The 22,229-nt window shown below is 33.9% G+C and overlaps 1 protein-coding gene across 2 annotated transcripts in view; it reads left to right on the plus strand.

Annotated features, from left to right (window-relative positions):
• The first annotated feature begins 3,965 nt into the window (after positions 1-3,965).
• The window catches only part of LOC120422105 (TLD domain-containing protein 2), a 418,926-nt gene continuing 400,662 nt past the window's right edge, over positions 3,966-22,229 (plus strand). The window contains exon 1 of one of the 2 annotated variants that reach the window (XM_052709791.1): positions 3,966-4,695. In XM_052709791.1, coding sequence (XP_052565751.1) covers positions 4,694-4,695 — 2 coding nt within the window. In that variant the 5' untranslated portion in view covers positions 3,966-4,693. The remainder of the gene's footprint in view (positions 4,696-22,229) is intronic. The other variant, XM_052709792.1, reaches the window with a different exon arrangement.

The following is a 22,229-nucleotide window of genomic DNA, read 5'->3' on the forward strand; positions in this document are numbered from 1 at the left end:
ACTTTGTGGGGGTCTTTCCTATGACCAAAGGAGCTATTTTGTGTCATTGGTTCACCCATACAAGTCTCCATACAATTTTGACTGCTGTCCATACAAAAATGGTACGTAAATATTCAAACAGCTGTAACTTTTGATTGAATTTTCTGATGAATTTGGTGTCTTCGACAATGTTTTAGGTATTGTTGAGGACTATTGAGAAAAAAATTGGTACACGGAAAAAAATTGCCGATTTTTTAATTAACTTTTTTTCACAAAAACTTAATCTCCCAAAATACTTATTTTTTTTTTATTTTCGATATTTTTTGATATGTTTTAGGGGACCAAAATCCGCAACTTTGAGCCATACAAAAGTATGATTAAAAAATCTGCCGTCGAGTTATGAATTTTTGAAACAATAGTGATTTTTGAAAATGGGCTCCGTTTTGAAGATATAGCCACCGAAAGTTTGATTTTAGCGAAATATTTGCAGTTTTTCGATTTTTAAAAATAGTGACCATGAGTGACCATTTCTGAAAATATTTTTTTTGAAAAGTTCAAATTGTCTAAGAGACATTGAAGATTGGATCTCTGGTTGCTGAGTTACAGCGGCTTTTTCTAAGTCTTACCCAAACAACCCTTCATTTTCTAATGTCGATATCTCAGCAACTAATGGTAGGGGGAGAGGGGGTAATATGCACCCCCTAAGGGAAAACTGTGATTTCTCAACCATTACAGCATTACTGTGGAAGAATTTTGTTCGATGTTCTAAAACAACTATTATTCTTCGTCATCCATGTGAAAAAAGTCTTAAAAAACCTCAAAATTGTTCGAAAATATCAAATTTCTAAAAACATTTTTGATTCATTTCAAACAACCACGCGGGGCATTATGCACCGCAACATTGGGGCAAAATGCACTACAACAACGGGGCAAAATGCACCACAACATGGGGCAAAATGCACCGGGTAAAAGCTGTTTTCACTAGTCACCACTAGATGACACCGCTGTTTTTACAAAGGAGCTTCACAGCGGTGCATTTTGCCCCGACGACTCTTTTTGCAGAAAATTTAATTAAAAATGCATTTTTTTATGTTTTTGGACTCATCTATCTACAGAATAATGAAGATTATGGCAAAAACTATTTACTTCAACACTTACAATATCAATAAATGCTTTTTATATTGTCCAAAAATCATAATGTAAGTTCAATGAAAATTAGACGAGAACACAACATTTTAAAGTTTTGCAAATAACTTGAGCTGTTTTTATACTGCGATGCTCAAATTTTTCCAGCATGGTTTAGCAATGTTAAGCTTCCAATTTCTATGATTTTTACCCGGAAAATTCTTCCAAATACCGAGAAAAGCAGGGGGTGCATTTTGCCCCGGGGTGCATATTACCCCCTCTCCCCCTACTTCCACGAATGCCCTGGACACTATTTGCCGTGGTTATAGCGCCACAACTCGTTCTCTGTAACAGTATTCCTAATTCCAGTCCAAGCTCACCAAGTCGTCATGGCCTAGTGGTTAGCATTTTTGCTTACCAATCCAAAGGACGGGGGATCGAACCCCGCCTCGAGCAACTTTGATTTTTCGTTCATATTCATCATTTCAAATTTCTGTGTTCTTATCTTTCTCGTTGGGAGCAGATGGGCATCGAACCCAGAACCATTCGCTTATAAAGCGAACACCGTAACCAGTCAGCCACGGCCGCTCCAAGTAAAAAAATACGTATTGAGTGTTTGTGAAAAAAATTAATTAAAAAATCGGCAAATTCTTCTTCCGTGTGCTTACATTTTTCTCAATAGTCCTCAACAATACCTACAACTTTGCTGAAGACACCAACTTGATCAGAAAATTCACTCAAATGTTACAGCTGTTTGAATACAGTCCAGACTCGATTATCCGAAGCCTCGATTATCCGAAGCCTCGATTATCCGAATTTTCGATTATCCGAAGTTCGATTGTCCGAAGGTTTGTATTGGACTTCGGATAATCGAATCACGAACAAAAAATAATTGTTTTCGTGTTTTTATTTTTCTTGTTTTAAACATCAAATTTAAGTTCTGCGACCCAGTTTTAGTCAAATTTGAATAGTTGATTGACTGTTAAATTATAAAGTGCATTTTTTCAGAATTTCTACACCACCATGTTGGCCGCCATCTTGGATTTAATAATTTTAAATCACTTAAGCGTTGTTTAAGGATCATACTTCAGCTCAATAATAAAAAAATAAAACAACGAAATTTTTTTTTTCGTGATTCGATTATCCGAAGTGAATTTTTTCCGAGTCCTTCGGATAATCTAGTCTGGACTGTATTTACGTATCATTTTTGTATGGACAGCTGCCGAAATTGTATGGAGACTTGTATGGGTGAACCAATGACACAAAATAGCTTCTTTGGTCATAGGGAAGGCCCCCACAAAGTTTGAGCCAAATAAAAAAATACAAATAAAATCCATTTCCGGTTTTGGTAGAGAATTGCTAACATGTTAGAAGCCATCCATAAACCACGTCGGCCCATCCGCATTGTTGTGCTTGAATTTGTTGCTTAACGGTAGCTTATAGAATACACCAAGAATAGGGTGACAATAAAAAAATCGAAATCGGGGGTGCCTTCTGACTCGATTCCTTAGGCAAAAAAAGTAACTGTGACCATTTTAAGCTATATTGATTAAGGTTAATGATATGATGATATTCCAAAATTTTAAATTTTTCCTGTCACCCTTACCTACAATCAAGTCAAGGCTTATGAGGAATTTGAATAAATATATTCTTGAGTTTTTATTAAATGATTTGATATATTTTTGTTTCTATTTATATTGTTGATTACCAATAGATTTTTTTTTAATATATTTATGAGCTCCGATTTTTGACGATATTTATTATGATTTAAGTTTTAACCCTCTACTGCCCATTTTATTTTTATTTTTCCCGTGTTCAGGAGGTCATTTTGTGCATCTTTTGTTCTACGAAAAACTTTACTTCTCTTGTTTTGAGTTTTTCTTGTTTCATTTTTAGTATTTTAATATACATTTATCTTGTTTAGTTTATGTTTGTTTTCGGTAGTATTTGGCCTATTCTACCACCTCCTATCATTACATGTTGCCTATCTATTTTTTTCATGTTTTTACAGTAACTTTTCCATTTTTTGCAATTTTTTACATTTTCTGCTATAAGATGGCACCATTATCATTTAAATTGTAAATAAATGCGTAGAGTCATAGTCTGAGGCACTAGAAAATACTTCTTTTAACTTAAAATATATAATATGTTAGTAAAAAAAAACACTGCCCAAGAAGACCCCTAAAAAAATTACATTTTTTAAAACATTGACAAAGTCACATAAAACACGTAAAACATCCAACTCATAAATTTTCTTAAATGTTAGGAGTACTTCTTTCCAATACTTTTTAAAGATCAAAAATTGGTTGAAAAATTGATTTTTGGTATTTTTTAAATCGAAGCCTGTCTAAAGGCGGGGTTGGGTTGTAGAGGGTTAAATCGGATTTTATAAAATTATTGATGCACCTTTATGCAATTTCCACTACATTTCAATAATTCAAATTTCCCGGAAACAAATACATTGCGCAATCAAACGTTGGAAAAACTTTTCCGTTTGCAAATCGATTCGCGTCCGTCTCCTCGTTGATTCTCAACATACAACAAACTGAAGTTCGTTTGTTATTCTCCAGATGTTAACTTGCACTGTCTGGAGGGGGTGGGAGGGTCTCCTAAGACAGTGAAGTATAGTTATTTTCCACCCACATGTCTTATCTCCCATCCCAGCCCATCGTGGAAGAGTCCCTTGGTATCCCCAACCAGGAACTCATTCCCACACGAGACCTTTCCCCCCCGAAGGGCGCACCGTTTGGGGGAGAGAAGCACTCACGCGTGCGGAACTCATCTCTTGGGGCCTGGTTGGAGGACCGTGTACTGCTCGGTGCCAGGCAGTTGTTATCCGAACGTGGTTCCGACGAGAAGAGTTCCCGGGCAACGACGAATACGAGACATTCCTTCGCACCAGAACCACCAGGAGTGTTTTGCGCTGTGTGCACACAGGAGGATCCTCCCGGTCTTCTTCTTCTGTGGGGTTGAACTTGTTCAGGATTTTCTGGAGGACGGGTTCCTTTTTTTCTGGCTGGGATTCTTTGACGTCAAGGATTTTCTTCCGCAAGGGAAGAACGCGCGCGGAGTGGCATTGAACGGACGTCGGTTCCGTGTGGACATCTGGACCAATTCCTGAAGGTGTGTGCACAGATGTCAATTTGTAATTGAGTGACAACTAGTGATAAAAATTAGCCAATCGATCGGTTTCTGCTTACGAGAGGAGAAGAGAAGTGTTCGCGTTGAGGAAACGAGGAAGGAGCAGATTCAAGTGTGTGTCGTCTACTGGAGAGTAGATTTGTGAAAAATTCTTTTTAATATTAAGAGAAATAAAGGTTCGAAAGGAAAGTGAAATTTCACCTGCACTGTCCAAGGTGTCGCTGGTGTGGTGTAATTTGAAGCCAAGTAGAAGAGTGTGAGCACAAGTGAAGGTTGAGTGTGCAGAGGAAAAATCAATTGCCAGCGGCAGTCGTCGAAGCAGAGTGTGTCTGCTGGAGAGCGACACAGTACAGCTACGAACACGGTATTGTTGTTGTTGTCGTTGTTGTTGCACAGCAGTAGTTCTGCAGCAGCAGAAGCGACGCGCGGGTAAAGCAGTGAAATTAAAATGTAAGTTGTCGTAGAACCGAACCAGTTGATTTGTACAATTACCATTGGAATGTTGTGTAGAGCGAACTCTTTTTCCCTATACACATATTCAGAACGTGAATTAGTCAGCAACTGGCAACGTAGAGTTGTAAGTAGTGTGTGGTACGTTGCTGTTGGTGTTGGAGATAATTCCAGAGAAAGCAGAAAGTGAAATGAGCGGAAGGAACTGATCAGCCGCGCAACGAGAGAGAAATTGAGAGTACTTCGTCGCTGTCGTTCTACACGGAGAAAAAAGCGTTCCGAAAATCGTGAACAATGTGCCACGAAATCTGGAACAAGGTGATATTCCACGGTACGAAAACGTACCATGAACAATTTCCATGAACAATAAGCAAATCGTGAACAGGTGTTCACGAAAAATCGTAACGCCAGCAGCATAACGCTCAGCTTGTTATCGAAATCATGAACACTGTTCACGATTTCAGGGAACAACGTGGGAATGTGTTCACGATTTAAAGAACACTTTTTAAATGTGAAAAAAGGATTTGGAGCTAATAAAAAATGTTATTTAAAAGTTTTCTGGATTGTGTGTTAAAAGTTTTAAGCATATCGAACAGCCGTAGTGGGCAAAATGCAGTTTTTAACTAATAATTTTGGTAAGAAGCCGTTACTTACTGTGACGGCGGCTTAGGGATTGCCTTTATTTTTAAAGACCAAAAAGAATTAAATCAACACATTTACGGTCATTATATTCACACTTAACACCATGAAATTTAGCAGAGTGTAATTAAAATGCGACTGTTCAGTTGGAATGTTCAGTCCAGAATGTATTTCGTTTCTCAAATTGTTAAAAGGTAACTTCGATTGTCTTCAATCTTCAAATATTCCAGGCTTCTTCGATTCGGTATTTCTTCAATTATTATGTTTAAAAACGTAACGTAACGCTTCTTTATAATCGTGAACTTTAGTTCATGATTTTTATCACTTCTGTTCATGAAAACGTAGTTTTTTGTTCAAACAATCGTGCACGAGTTCACGATTACATGAACAAATATTTTACGCAAAAACGTGCACATTTGTTCACGATTTTCAGAACGCTTTTTTCTCCGTGTAGCTTTACATATGTGACTTTCAATCTCAAAAACATGTACCCAGAGAAAAATGTTGCAATCTGCTGAATCAATTCAAAATTTATCTTTAACATTTTTTCCATATTCAATATATTTGAACTCATTTAAAAATTTAAAATAGAGTTGTTCTTAATTATCTTGGAAAAAGCACAATTTTAAAGTCATAGCCATTTTAAAGTCAATTTCACTAAAAATAAGATATTTTTCATCATCTCCAGAAATTCACAGACAATCTTGAAATATATGTTTTGAAGACCTGAGATAATTAACCGAGAAAGAGAGCAGGTCGTTTCTAGCTGCAGCCTTGCAAAAAAGTAAATAACAAAATATGATTTATTAAAGCATTCAAAATTGGCCGTTAGTTTTAATACTTCGATGTTTTGGAGACAAATTAACCATTTTTTAAAATGAAACTTATTTAAAATTTGCTTCAATTTGAATATATTTTTTCCATTTTTAAATCAAAACATTCATTTAAAGATTTCTTTAAACACAGTTTAAAAATATTTTCAAGAATTTTGAAATTAATTTTTAATATTTGAGTCCGCAGCCAGAATCGCTAATATTCGAAAACAGAAAATCAATCACCGTAAAAATCACTATTTTGATCCGCAAATTAGATTTTTTCTCACTTGAATTTCAGATTTTTTTTATTTGGATGAAAATTTGTCTACACATTCCTTATGTAAAATAAGGGAAAAATCTTGATCTTCATAAAATTTTCCATCACTAAAAGATAGTTGAACCAGCCTCCGGCTGAATAACTCTATAATAAAGAATAAAAAAAAATCATTAAAAGATGAATTCACAAAATATCTTGTACAAAGCTATAAATTTTTGAAAAACAAAATGATTTTTTTAAATACGCAGATAAAAAAATTCTAATGCGTGAATCAAATTTGAAATCAAACATGATCTAAATTTTTTTGAAAAATGTCACCTTTTTCAAGTTGCTTATATTTATGGAATTATGTGGATTATGGTTTAACAAATCAAAGGGCATTTTATCTAATCATTAAAATTTCAATAGAATTTGATCTGAAAACAATGTAAAATTCATTATAACGCGTTGATATTCGTTTTAACATGACTGAATCTGCTCTGCTTAAACAAATGCTAAATAAATTCATGTAATGCATATTTGCAAAATAATATTAAACAACCTCAATTTAAAACTTTGAACAGAAATGAATTCCTTAGTCCTTCTCTTGATATTCAGTGATGTTTTATTTAAAGTTTATTAAAACATTTAATATTAAATAATGTATTGTTTTATAGTAAATGAGAAGTTAAAGTTTTTAATCATTTTAACCCAGTATTTTGACTAATTAATTGGCATACTGGCAAGTTATAAATGCTTCTGGAAACCCTTGATCCTATTCAAAAGTGTTTTTCGGAATTGCAAAAAATGTTGTATGCAACTCGTTGCGAAACTGGATTTTTCAGCACTGATTGCATTTATCCAACGAGGCTCTGCCAAGTACCGTTCGGGCTGAAAAAAATCTTAATTTTGCATGATCTACTATTTTAGCATCTCGATGAGAGCTGAAAATTTCTTCTTTTCATCACATGTATCGAAAAGTAATAATATTTTATGCATAGTTAAAAAAATCATGGTAATATTGCATCTGTGAAGGGGTGCATCTTTTATGTCAGAAAAAAATGTGTATTTTATCGCTGAAAATGTGTAATTTTATCACTTTTCCATTGTAATGTCACTTTTTCAGTCTGAATTGAGGTAAAATTACATCATAAAAGAGGTAATATTCAACCTTCCAAAATTACACCTTCTAAATTTACACAATTAAATAGTTTGACACTTATTTTGACCGCATTGTACATTTTATAAGACATATTATAGACCAACACCTAAACTCCCAAGCTCGAGAAAAAGGGGGAATTTGTATGGAAATTCCCCCTTTTTCTCGAGCTTGGGAGTTTAGATATTAAAGGGGAATGGATTATACGACGTTTCCAACAATATCTATAAAATAATCGATTTGAGACACGATAGCACTAAACCTACAAATTCCAGTCATCTCGTCAGCTGTGTGCTATCTTGTGACAACGACCATTTAGTACGATTTGAGAAAATCGATTTTTAAAGTTTGGTGATAAATATTTTCAAAACTATGAATGATAGAGCCAAACTTTTTGAAGCAATCGGTTCGTATACTATCGCTTAACAGACGCTCCAAGTTTCAACTAATTTGGTTACACCAGTTAAAAGATACAGTAAATTATGTAAACAAAAATCAGAAAAGCACATGTCACAAGTGTGCTTCGAAAGTAAAATTGTACTACGTGTCACAAGTGTGCACATAATTCCCATACACACTAAAATAGACTCAAATCAAAAGTTTAACCGACTTAATTAGCATATTTTCAAAAACAACAGATTGCATTGCCTTTAGAAAGTGTGTTTCAACATAAATTTGGGAAAAACAAGAAAAATTATCCACATTTTCCAACAACATGTATGACGTGTCACAAGTGTGCACGATCATTTTGATGTTAAATTGGTCTATGTCACAAGTGTGTATTGCGATATCCGGGAAACGGAAGCGAGTTTCCAAAATCGGGTTAAAGCATCTTGTAGTGTTTGTCAAGTATAGCAAAACGTCATCATTTACTCATTTTCGACCAAAATGGTCTATGTCACAAGATAGCACACAGCTGACGATCTGTCACTCCAGAAACCCAATGGAAACAGAGAGCACACTTTTGATAACATGCACAACGGACCATCGTTTTTTTTTTTTTGGGAGAGCGCCCAGCTGAGTTCTGTGAGAACTCAAAGAGTTCCCACAGAAAAAAAAAAAAAAAAACAGAACCACTTATCGAAGTCAGTACATCAAACCAGAGACCGGCAGAGCGTGCGGAAAAGTTTATCCAGCTGTACAAATGTTGCACGTTGCATCTCACGATCATCAGTGATCGGTTTGCGGTGTTAATTAGAACAGCTCATTTGATAAAACACACTACTGCACCTCATCTTTGAAGCGAAGAAGTGGAAACATCAGTTGGAGCAGTCGATGCCGAAATGTTGTGTAACATTTTAACCACCCACTTTTTGGGGTGGGAGGTGTTCTTGAGAACGAGGGAGGAGAAAGAGATTAAAGGTGGAAAACTGAGCCACCCGTGAGAGTGTCCTGAGAGAGAGAAAACAAACAGCGAGAAAAAGCTTTGGGTGTACTTGTTTGGTTCAATCTCTAGGCATTTTTTAATAATTGTCAAAAGGCTACTTGTATCACTATAACTTGAATGTATAACATGTAGCAAAAAATGTGTTGAATGTATGAAAACATTGTTATTGATAATAATTTATGTCATAAGGCTGAAAAAAAATAATGTAAATTTGGAAGCTGTAATTTTGGAAGGTTGAATATTACCTCTTTTATGATGTAATTTTACTTCAATTTACACTGAAAAAGTGACATTACACCAGAAAAGTGGTAAAATTACACATTTCCAGAGGTAAAATTACACCTTTTTTCTGACATAAAAGATGCACCCCTTCCCAGATGTAATATTACCATGATTTTTTTTTCTGTGTAGTTTTTTTCTTTATTCAATATAATCTTTTCGTAATTTCAGCTTCAAGACTTACACGGAAAGTATAGTCCATCGCCAAATCAGCAAATATTCCGAGCTTAATTTGGCTGAGAGTGGCGAAAATATCCGCTAAACTAACGATGGTTTTCGCTTAAACCAGTAGCTGTGCAAAATGAAATACAGCCACTTCGTCCTGCTGGTTTGTTTTTACCAATTACTGCTCAACATATATTCGGATGAAACAATAACTTTTTGGCGAGAATTCAGGGGCTAATTCCGGTGGGCGTTTAGAGCTTAAATCCCAAATATGAGCTAAATTGAACGTCACTGGAGCTGGCGATTTGCATATGAATTTTAAATGGGATTTAACACGTTAAAAGACATATTTTTAAAAAAATTACAATTTTGAGGCACTTTGGCCACTAAAGCGTTCATTTTCAACATCGTTGGCGTGTATCACCAGACTTTGAAGGCCTATACAGAGCTCCAGAATTTTTCCAAATTTCAAGTTATAAATACTGGAACTTGCGCAAGGATCTGGCCTACACGCCAATAACATTGAATTTAACGCTTTTGTGGCCAAAGTGCCTAAAAAATGTATATTAAAAAAAAATTGCTGGTGCGCCCATCGAAACAAGCCCTGAATGTCCGCCAAAAAGTCATTTTTGTAGCCGCGAAACATTCTGCTGAGGGTCTGAAAAAAGTGTCCACTTGGTTTATGGCTGGTCCCTTATTGATGTTTAATTTTTTCAATGATTTATCCCCGCTATTTTGGCGACCATCTTGGATCTAAAACTTAACGTAAAAAAAAACTTTAGAGCATTTTTGGGGTCATTTTTCTTATTTTTGGACCCAAAATAAGACAAATCTATAGTTAAAAAAATAATAATATAGTCCTATAAACTGTTGCGTTTCATATGTTCATAAGACCTTTAAAAAAACGTTTCTTAATCCACCATTAGGTGCCTTCTTCACATTTACATAGTAATTCAACTCCTAAGTTATCCTAATCCAGATTTGCCTTGTTTAAGGTCTTACGGATTACGTCTTACTCGGCCCAAACCAGGTCCTAGCACCAAAAAGGACCTGATAAAAATAAGTTATGAATTTAAAAAAAATATACCTGATTACAGACTTTTCCAGAAAACATGCAGACTCTCATTTGAAGCAATGTGGCAACCAGGCGTTTCGCATCTGGCGCGACTCTCGCACGTAAACAAAAAGACCCGGCCTTTTGAGGTTATGCAAAAAATCACCCTTTTTTTGTATATTGAATAGGGTCTTATTGGACCCCAAAGCGGTCAATTCAGCCAGTTTTGAGATATGCGTGTGGAAAGAAAATCATGTCTACACACATCCCCACAGACATTTGCTCAGAAAATGATTCTGAGTCGATATGTATACGTGAAGGTATATCTAAGAGGTGTATTTAGGAAGTTCAATTTTCGAGTGATTGTATAGCCTTTCCTCAGCGAGGATGGCAAAACTTAAGATATAAGTCATGATTCGATTATCCAAAAAAAATATTATCGAATGTGATATTTTTCCGAGGACGTCTCTATTTTTCCTATATTTTCAATCCCAATCGTAAAAACTGTTATAATAAGAAATGAACATAATTGTTTTTGAGCTGAAATGGTATTTTGTTAAATTGTTGTAAAAATGATAGAAACATTAAATATCGTTCCACTTGTAATATCTTTTACACAGCGATTCTTTGTCAAACCAGCAGTATCCAGATCAAAAGTGCTCCAATTTGGGTCAAATATGGCATGGGAGTTCCTTGGCCAGTATAAATAGACTCGTGTTTTCTGTTTGTTTTAGGGGGGTGGTCCTGCTTATTTTAACGATTTTCACAAAAACCACATTTTTTAAAAAATCTTGTCTCGAACCAATGTAGGCTCGCCACGTTTCAAAAGCGTAGTGGTTAGTTATGCTTTTAATGAAAAATACTAAGAAAATTTAAAATTAAACACACTTACAGATCACATGAAAAGTTTGTTTGTATGTGAAGGTCTCAGGACAAAAGAGCTCAGGATGTTTTATGTAACATATCTAGAGTTTTTTTTTAAAAAGATCCTATAAGTTACTGTCTTTCATATGTTTATAGGACCTATTCAAAAAAAACTCTAGATATCCAAAAATGGTGAATATTGACATTGACAGGATTCTGAGATAGGGGAAAGTGGGGCAAGTGTAACAAGCTAAGGAAATGCTCGTTATAACCCGTTAAAAACGTTAAAAAATCTGTCGGATTTTTTAGAATCATCTTATTCCTGGTCTTGACTGAGACTTTGATAGAACAAGTTTAAAAAAAAATCTGTTTTTTAATATGAAAATTTGATTTGAAAATTATTGATTTTTCGTACGTTCTACTCAACTAGTGGGGCAAGACGAACAACCCGTTGGGGCAAGAGAAACAATGCATGAAAAAACATGCTAATTTACTAACAATTGAACTATTATCACTTAGATACATCAGATTAGGATGTATTTGTAACGTTTCTTTCATTTTTAGATAAAAAAAATATTTTACTAAAAATTTGACCGTTTTTACGAAAAAATAAATTACTTAGATGATAAATAATAAATTTTCATGATATTATTATATCGTGTATGGACAATTTTTTAAACAATTGTTTATAAGTTTTTAAGAACTTTTATGTATTTTTTTCCCAATAAAATATGTAGCTGCAGCAATTCGTATTTTTTTCCATACTTAAAATCCATATGGTACACTTGCCCCACCTAGACTAGATTTTTTAAAAGCTCTCTACAAAAATAACCCAAACATAAATCATACTTTATAATACGTGCAAGTCATTGGTAGGGACCCTACTGATCTAGGAAAAATAGCATTTTGATAAAATGAGCCTTAAAACGAACCCTAAGCCTTATTTTGTACTTTCCAAATATTATAAGAAAACAAAGGTTTTGAAAAAAACTTCATTCAATCTTATGCCCCGTGGCGTTTACGTCGTTTTGGCGGTTATGTGGTAGTAGAATCAGCTAATTGCATTGCTAGCAACAATTCCTCATACTGGAAATAATCAAAATTGTAAAAATTACGGCCTTACGAGCGATTGTACCTCTTGCCCCATATGGTCGTCTTGCCCCACCTTCCCCTATGATTAGGCTTAGTGATTTTTCACGCTCGAAAATAGCAAATTTCACGGGGACCTCAATTTCAAAACACAAAATTTCACGCAAATTTCGCGGAACGTGAAAATTGTTGAAATAATTCTAAAAATCTTTTGTTTAAATCACAGAAACTACTTTTTATGCTTCATTAGATATATTATTCTTCAATAAACTAAAAAATCTTTACTTAATTTGAACGTGACACAAAAAAAATCTCATAATCTTCAAAAAGGATTCCACCTGGTTTATGGATGAGCTCTGTTTATATTTTAAAACAAAATGTAGTACATGCGTGTTATCATTTGAACTACTTTTTTAATATTTGACTAATAATACAAAAACAATTTGATTTGCTTCTGTTTTATCAGTTTACATTTTATTGAATTTCATATCAAAGCAAGATTCACGATCTTGTCCAGCCAAAATGAGTAAAATAGTTTGAATTTTCTACGTCATTTAGCCCATTCATAATATTTTTAAAGGATTTCATCTCTCTTTTCAAAAACTAAATTTAAAATCATTATTATATAATTTGTGACAAATTCGAAATTTTTATTCAAAAAAGAACAGAAAACAAAAAAGGTGTCATTTTTCTAACTTTCACGGGAATCATCCACCCACATAATGATTTTTTTTAAAATAAAACAGAACTTCGAAAAAAATCTCAATGATTTTAAAAAGTGATTCCAAAGATAAAAAATACTCTTCATTTAATTTTTAATAAAATAAAACATATTTCTTTAAATTTCTTCTGAAATTTTGCATTTCTAATAAAATAAAAGTAATTTTTTTACCAAAGCGAGAAAAAATATTACTAAATTTTGTTCGTTCCTTAAAAAACAGAAAAATCTAAACAATTCTTCAAATTGTTCATATCAAGCTTTTCAATTGAAAACTTATAAAATTTACTTAAATAGTCTTTATGATTGAAATACTGATGTTTATATTTGAAGAAAAAAAATATTTGAGAAATTTTAAGAATTTCACACCGTCCGCGAAATCATCAAAATTCACTAACCCTATATTAGTAATTGAACAAGGGTATTACCTCGCTGAATTTTACAGTAGTTCTTTAAATTATTTTTGTTCCTGTTTGAGTTTTTAAGATATTTATAAATATATATTATATATACTTTTTTTTCTATTTATTTATTTTTTAAATATTTTTAGAAAAATCGTTACAGTTTCGCACAAACATTAAATTTCACGGGATTTCACGGAATAAGACAAATTTCGCGGATTTCACGCTTTCCGCGAAATCGTGAAATTTCACCAACCCTACCTATGATCTATTGAAAATAAATTATCGGAATTCGGTATATCAATCGAACTTGAAGTACCACGCTTATCCATCGAAATGAGTTCTCGGTGCATTGTGCTGGAGACGCATGGTGCGTTATGTTCAATTACTGTACCGAATTTTGATATTTTTTTCATTCAAAAAATCATGTGTCACAATCAATTTAATGAATATTCACCATTTTTGGATAAGTTTCGTAGAACATCCTGAAAAATCATAGAAACAAATTTCAGCTGTGAAATGGTTTGTCGTGGAATCGCTGTACAAGCCCAGACTCGATTTTCTGAAGGCTTCGGAAACATTTCACTTCAACCACGAAAACATTTTTTTTGTTGCCTAATTTGTGATTGTCGAGCTTAAGTATGACACCTTAACCACGCTAAATTGATTTGAAATTTTTTAAATCCAAGATGGCGGACAAACTGGCGTGATGAAATATCGAAAAAATGCATTTTATTATTTAACAAGCAATCAACTATTCAAATTTGATCAAATGGGGTCGTAGAATTTAAATTTGATGTTTAAACTAAGAAAAAAAAAAAACGAAACAATTTTTTTGGTTCGTGAGTCGATCATCCGAAGTCCCATACAAACCTTCTGATAATCGAACTTCGGATAATCGAAACTTCAGATAATCGAGTCTGGACTGTATTATAATATTGAAATGGCGCGTTTTGAAAAGATACCATTTGGTCGGTTTGTTTACATTAAGGTTATCACTTATTGAAAAGCTACTACATGTTGTCACCGTTGAGAAGGGTGAAAAGAAAATATGAAAATTTTGGAAAATCTCAAGGGCACTTCATGGCTCAAATGAGGCAAAAATAAATAACTGTGCCAATTTCGAGCAAAATCGGTTAAGGTTTAAGGGGGTCGCTACTCATCGTTGAAATTTGTATGGGGAGATTCATAAAAATATATGGGGAAAAACATCGTTTCTGGATTTTGGCAGCAGGTGGCGCAGTCTCGCCAAAAATTGTAAAAGTGTGAGATTTTTGTTGGAAATTTGTCGAGTTTGTCCATTTTATGTAATGTTCTACTCAATTAGCGTATTTTCTCTGTAAACAAGAATTTGAACATAGTTCACGGAATGTACGAAATACCAGGTTTGTCTTTCCTGAAAAAAATCATAAATAATTTGTTTTCTGTTATCCCAACAAGACGATAACTTCGCAATAGAACTCAATTTTCCACACTGGAAGTTTCTTCCAAAGCTCTCACTCTCAGTCACTCACGTTTCTCAGTGTTCCACTCGGCTCTCCTGTGTTTCTCTTTCCATGTTTTCCACCCAAAACAAGAACTCAGCTGTCACTCCTCCCCCTCACCCGTTAAGGGTGGTGGGAGGCATCAGGTTGGGTTGTTTTGCATCCTTCAACCTTGCCTGCCTTCGTCCTTGTCGTCCTTGTCTGATGGTATTCCCCCCTAACCCCATCCCTTCTTTCCCATAACAGCATCGACAAGCTTTTGTAGTTGGGTGACAATTATGAGGGAGAGTGAGTGAGAGACCCTTTCCGAAAAGGACGTCAACGACGACGACTAAGAAACATCACCAGAAAGAAGACCTCTGAAAAACAATCAAAACAAAGGACCGATGACTAGCGGAAAACGGTCGAAAGCTGGACGTTATGAGCGAATGAGAAGGGTTCAGTAAAGAAGGGGAAGTAAATGGGAGGAAAAGCTCCTCTCGACTGTCAAAGTAAACAAAAGGGTTATTTTCGGTTTTGCTCGTTTTTCCCTTCTTTTCGTCAGAGTGACGTTGAAAGGGTGGGATGGTTGGGGCGAAATGACTGCTTCTTTTTTTCAATTTATTTAGTGTTTTAAAACAAATTAAATGATTTTTTTTCGATTTTAAATTTATTTTTGATTGATTTTGATCAATAAATTGAACCATCTATTTAACCCTTCTTAGCCCCTCATAAAATATGAAAACCAAAAGAAGCTTTCACCACCCACTGTTTTGCAGTTTCCCGAAAGAATGACGGTGGCAAGTTTCCGAGTAAATGTCTTTGTGTGCGAGCGCACGCGAATGTGTGTTTATGAAAAGTTGTTTTCATTTTGGCTTTTTTTTTTTGGCATTCAATATGTAGAGTAGCAGTCGGTCGATGGTTGGTTCAAGTCTTTCGCAAAACAAGGCTTTCCACTGGTTTTCGTCGAAAAGTCGTCGTTTTTTGCTTCGATAAAATGAAAACGTAAACCAAGGTAAAAATCTTGGAATGAGGGTTGGAGTAAACAGAAATCAATTTGCTTGACTATTGATTGATTGATTGGTGGGAAAGCAGAAGGTCCTTACCTGTATGCCCGAGGTGTCGATGCTTTTCTGACAGAATGAGGAAGATGAGCTAGTCTGAGGATGACATAGGGAAAAAAGATATTTCTGAAGTTTGATAAAATGTGTTAAATGGTTGAACTATTGTAATATCAAATAGAGCTTATTGTAAAGTAATCAACTTGTGGATTGAATCTGGATTTGTCTCAATTTATTTTGAATAGGTTTATTTTAAAAGTAGCTTTCAGTAAGCTATACAATTTAAAGCTTAGCATTTTCATTTAAAAAAATGAGAAATTGTTGACTGAGTAGGAATTTTATAAAAGAGACCGCCATGACCTGTTAGTTGTTATGAAAATGGCTTCGTTTTTCATTTTTCTTGTAACGCTAATATTGATTAAAAGCTGATATTTGTTCTGCAAACCGTATTGACGTCTGAAAAAATCCATGAAAATTATGCGCAAAAGTGGGAAATCAGTCAAAATCCACAATAAAATTAACTCACTCACAAATTGACTCAAAAACCACATCACTATCCATCAAGTGCCATTCGCACCAAACTAGCCCACTTAATTTCACCATACCCAAGAGCATGGAGCCAACATCAAAGGGGACGCATACCTGTCATTATCGTATCATGGAAGCTTAATCGAAAGCTCAGTTTTCAGCTCGGGCAACTATCAAAGCAATTCTCTTCTCGGAAAATGGTGTTACATAAAGAGGTGGTTGCAGGCCCGTATCCAGAATTCTTCAATGGGGGGTGTTTTCCCCCATAAGGCGTTAGGGGTGTATGTGTGTTATAGGAAGGGCGTATACAGTCAACAAATGCGTACCAAACAAAAACGTGAAATTTGCTTTATATATTGTAGCAGTAATGCTAAAAAAAATATCCAAACATCAATAAGTTCATGAAAATATTGTTATTCTTGCATATATTATTGATGTGATATATGTGATAGAAAATATTGAAATAACGTTATTGAATCCTTGATAGTTTAGATTGTTTTGTTTTCAATTATTTTTTTTTCTCTTCAGTAATTTGTTTTGCCCCTTAATTTTTCGGGAAAATTTTACAGGGGGCCATTTTTTATCTATACACAGCTTAAGCCAGATTAGTAACGAACTCGAGCATCTCAAGCCAAATCAATTTAAAATGGAAATCAACGCTTTCTTTGAAAGAACACAAACATCAAAGCTGACGGATATTTTTTTTCCTTATCAAATGTAACATACCAACCAACAACTTTTTTTTCAATCCTCGGTCATATCACACAATAACATTTTTAAACATTTTCGAATCAATCACATTGCAGAGTACAGTTTGTAGATAAAAAAGATAATATCGTCAAAAAAAACATTGATTTGTCCGTACAAGTTTCCATAGAAGTTTGACAGTTGCCCATACAATTGCTTACGAGGCCATTTCACGAAGCGGAACACCACTCGAAATTGACTTTTTCTGAACATGCCTAAAATTTTGCGGAGCTGTTTATCCTATCGAAACATGCAAATCCCTTCTTTTTGGCAGTTTTACGATTTTCATCTATTTTTTTTTAATTTGTTTTCAAATGGCCATGTCTTGGATACAAAAAAGCAAAAATCGACTGCTTTTTTTAAGAAATGCTGAATTAAATGGCGTCATCAAATTTTTGAATCGAATCAAACTTTACTTGTTAGGGCAAGTTGAAATCTCTTGAAAATTTAAAATTTATAAGCTTAAAGTAGCAGAATTTACCTACATCCATCCCTTCATCATTTATTCTAATTGCTCAAAATGCTGCCATGTTTGATTTTAATCAAAATGATGACGCTGAATTGAATCAGCGTTAAGTTTCTTTTAAAAATTGCCGTCGAATATTGCTCTATCATTTTTTTCCAAAATATTTGACAATGTTTTTTTTAACTGGCGAAAATCGTAAAACTTTGGGGCAGTGCCAAAAAATAGAAGATTTTTGCATGTTTCGATATGATAAACAGTTTCGCCAAATTTCAGCAGGATCAGAAAAAGTAGATTTAGAATTTGTACTTTTTTGTTTCCAGTTGGGGAGAAATGACCCTATATAAAAAAACACTTTGGCGTACATAGTCCGATAGGCCGATAACGATCTTAGTATTTTCACGGGTCCCCCACAGACCGTTATAATGAAAAAAAAAATTTCCACCCAAACCAATGATTGGACATGGTTCCTGGGACCATTTTGCACCTCTGGGCCGAGTTTCAAAATATTTGCCGGCAGAAATTTCGAATACGGTCAGTTTTAGTGTTTCGAGTAGAAATTAAGGTGAAATCACATGTAAAATGCGTAGGAAAAGATCAAATTTTCAATGTTTTAACTCCAAATCATTACTGGTCATGGTTTTAAATTGTATTAACATGTAGCAGAATGATATAAAAACGATTTACAGCTCTGGCTTAGCCGGTTTAAGCATGAGTTAAGTGACTTAAGTATATTATTTACAAGTTTATGTCTTAATATTAAAAAAGAAACCTCCTACATCCCGAGCAGGGGTAAATAACACGGGAATACCAAATTTTGGTATTACTTGGGCAAATAACAGGGACCAAAATGTGCCCTTGGTTGCCCAGTAATAGATGGTAAAATACCATGAAATCATACCAAAGTCTTGTATGTGGAAGGGCACAATAATACCAATCCATGTTATTCCAAAGGTAAAATAATACCACAAAATAAAACCATTTCAATACCAAGTTGAGTTCTTCTAAATTTTTGAACATTGCTTGAATACCAAAACTAGGTATTGCCATGGTTTTATTTTTAGGTATTCCCGCGCCCTTGAAAAATCATATTTTGGTATTCCTGTGGTCTTCCACATACATGATTTTGGTGTGATTTCATGGTATTTTACCATCTATTACTGGGCAACCAAGAGCACATTTTGGTCGCTGGTATTTGCACAAGTAATACCAAAATTTGGTATTTTCATACCATTTTTAAGTGCAGCAGTTGCAGTTAGTGAAAAAACGGAAATGATCCATATGCAACAGCCAAATCTACTCACCTGATGATTCCATGTTGTTATTAGTGATATTCTTCACCACATCGAATGCATTTGTCATTGATGAACGGCCTGTGCTTGAAGTTCTTGAAGATTCTGAAAAATAACAAATTTGAAAAATTAGTGTTATTAAAATGAAACTGGATTGAAATTCAGCTTACACATTTTTGGGTTTCAAGTCATTTTAGCGCAAAATTAATTATCTCGTCAAAATTTATAAAAAAATTCCCATAGATTCAGAGGAATTTGATGAAACCTTTAAATATCAAAATAATACCAAAATGTGTAATCCTGACTTAGAAAATTTTCCACAATTTCAAGTCATTTCTTTAGGGGGTATATCAACAATGTTTGAAATCAAGTTTGAAATTTCCGGTTTTCAATGAAAGCATTCGCTTTGAGACATCATTTTAGCGCAAAATTAATTATTTTGTCAAAATTGGTCAAAATTTTCCCATAGTTTCAGAGGAACTTGATAAAACACTTTAATACCAAAATAATACCAAAATGTGCCATCCTGACTTAGAAAATTTTCCACAATTTCAAGTCATATCAAAAATGTTTAAAATCAAGTTTGAAATTTCCGGTTTTCAATAAAAGCATTCGCTTTACAACATCATTTTAGCGCAAAATTAATTATTTTGTCAAAATTGGTCAAAACTTTCCCATAGTTTCAGAGGAATTTGATAAAACACTGTAATACCAAAAGAATACCAATATGTGGTGTTCGACCATTGACAAACTCTGCAATTTTGCAATATCAAAACAATATCTTAAATTGATATGATAGCACATTTTGCTCTTGCATAATCCTTAAGACAAATTTTAAAGGGTCCAAGAATACCAAAATTTGGTATTGATACCAGAGAAAGGTATTATCACGCATTTCCCTTGTTATTTACCCATGCTCGGGATTAAGTGATTTTAAGGCAAGGAAAACTAGATTGCACAAAAATAACTTAAAAGCTTGGATTTAATGTTAATTTATTTATTTGTAGACGGATTAATTTGGTCTATTTATGTTCCCTCAAAGTGATTTGATGATATTGCTACGCAAACCTGCTTATTCTGTTTGAATAAAGCCTGTTGATTTAAAATTAAATTGATTGAAATAAATTTAAAATCTCACAATCACATTTTTCAGTTCTAAATCAATTCCTACTGAAATCAAATAAAAAAAATCAAAATATTAGGGCAACAAATTTTTGAACGTTGCAAGTTTGTGACATTTCAATTACAATAAAATTGTTCTTTTTTGTTTTAAACCGTTTACAAATTTCAACCTTACAAATGAAATCCGGAGAGTACTCCAGCTATCATTTAGCTCATATATTTTTGTTGTCTTGGGTAATGATTATACTTAGCAAAAGTTTAATGACACAACTTCCCACAGGATTGATATTTCAAACCAACCAATTATTTTTCAACATTGCAGTTATCGTCATAAAATAACATTTTATAATTGATTTAATTAATGTTGATACACTCATAGTTAGAATTCAACAGAACATATTGTTGATCATCAAGAACCTACACTAATAATGTATTCAACAAAACAAATCCTACTTCTGCCCAATGACCGTAATCACAAATCCTACTTCTGCCCAATGTGAAAACACAATCAATTTTTTAACAAGCTTGGCAAATCTTATGAAAACATGAAAATAGTACAGTTAAATATCAAATCAAATCAAATTGTTCGCTCTACAACATTACCAGTCAAACTGGGGTGAGAGGCAACCACGTTTAACACTCTACCATCGAACCCGGTATAGTCAAGTATGTACAGGCGAAGTAAGTTTTCAATGTGACTGGTGTTCTAAAACTTTTGTCGGGGTCAAACAGTAAGGCTTATGAAACTAAAGCTTTATCTATATTTTTAGTGTTTCGTACTTATTGAGCTTTTTATGGCACTTTTTATGGACAACATAATCTAAAAACAATATTTGCAACGATTATACTTTGCAATTCAAGCTTATCGAGATTGTTGTTAAACTATCTGGCTATTATAAAATCGTAAAATTTGGTATAATGTCACCCCTTGGCTCAAAGTCACCCCATTTTAATTTATTTTTGTGTAATCTAGTTTTCCTTGCCTTAAAATCACTTAATGTAGGAGGTTTCTTTTTAAATATTAAGGCATAAACTTGTAAATAATATACTTAAGTCACTTAACTCAGGCTTAATCCGGCTAAGTCAGAGCTGTAAATCGTTTTTATATCATTCTGCTACATGTTAATACAATTTAAAACCATGACCAGTAATGATTTGGAGTTAAAACATTGAAAATTTGATCTTTTCCTACGCATTTTACATGTGATTTCACCTTAATTTCTACTCGAAACACTAAAACTGACCGTATTCGAAATTTCTGCCGGCAAATATTTTGAAACTCGGCCCAGAGGTGCAGAATGGTCCCAGGAACCATGTCCAATCATTGGTTTGGGTGGAATTTTTTTTTTCATAATAACGGTCTGTGGGGGACCCGTGTTTTACTAACAAAATCTAGGAGGGCTTATCCAGTTAGTCAAAGGCTTTATAATAAAAATAGCTAGCCGTTTTTAGTCGAATTCGATTTTTCTCTGTAGGTTAACTATCAAAGTGTCTTTTTATTTTTTTCAAAATATTTTTCTTATGGTGTATCTGGCAAAAGTTGAGTTTTTGTATTGGCGTCAACGATCAAAGTATTTTTTGAAATATTTTTATGAGGGCGTATTAAGCTAAACTTTAGTTTTTTTAAAGGCGTCAACGATCAAAGTTTTTTTTTATTATTTTAATAAAGGCGTATTAAACCTAGGTTTTTTCAAGGCGTCAGCGATCAAAGCTTTTTTTATATATTTTCTTGAGGGCGTATTTAGTGACAGTTGAATTTTTTTCAAGCCGTCAACGATCAAAGTTTTTTTTAAACAATTTCTTGAGGGCGTATTTAGTGAAAAAAAAATTTTAAGGCGTCAACGATCAAAGTTTTTTTTAAATATTTTTTATGAAGGCGTATTAAGCGAGTTTATTTTTTTTTCAAGGCGTCAGCGATCAAAGCTTTTTTTATATTTTCTTGAGGGCGTATTTAGTGAAAAAATAATTTTCAAGGCGTCAACGATCAAAGCTTTTTTTATATTTTCTTGACGGCGTATTTAGTGACAGTTTT

Source organism: Culex pipiens, chromosome 3, assembly GCF_016801865.2.
Source record: "Culex pipiens pallens isolate TS chromosome 3, TS_CPP_V2, whole genome shotgun sequence".
Taxonomy (NCBI): domain Eukaryota; kingdom Metazoa; phylum Arthropoda; class Insecta; order Diptera; family Culicidae; genus Culex; species Culex pipiens.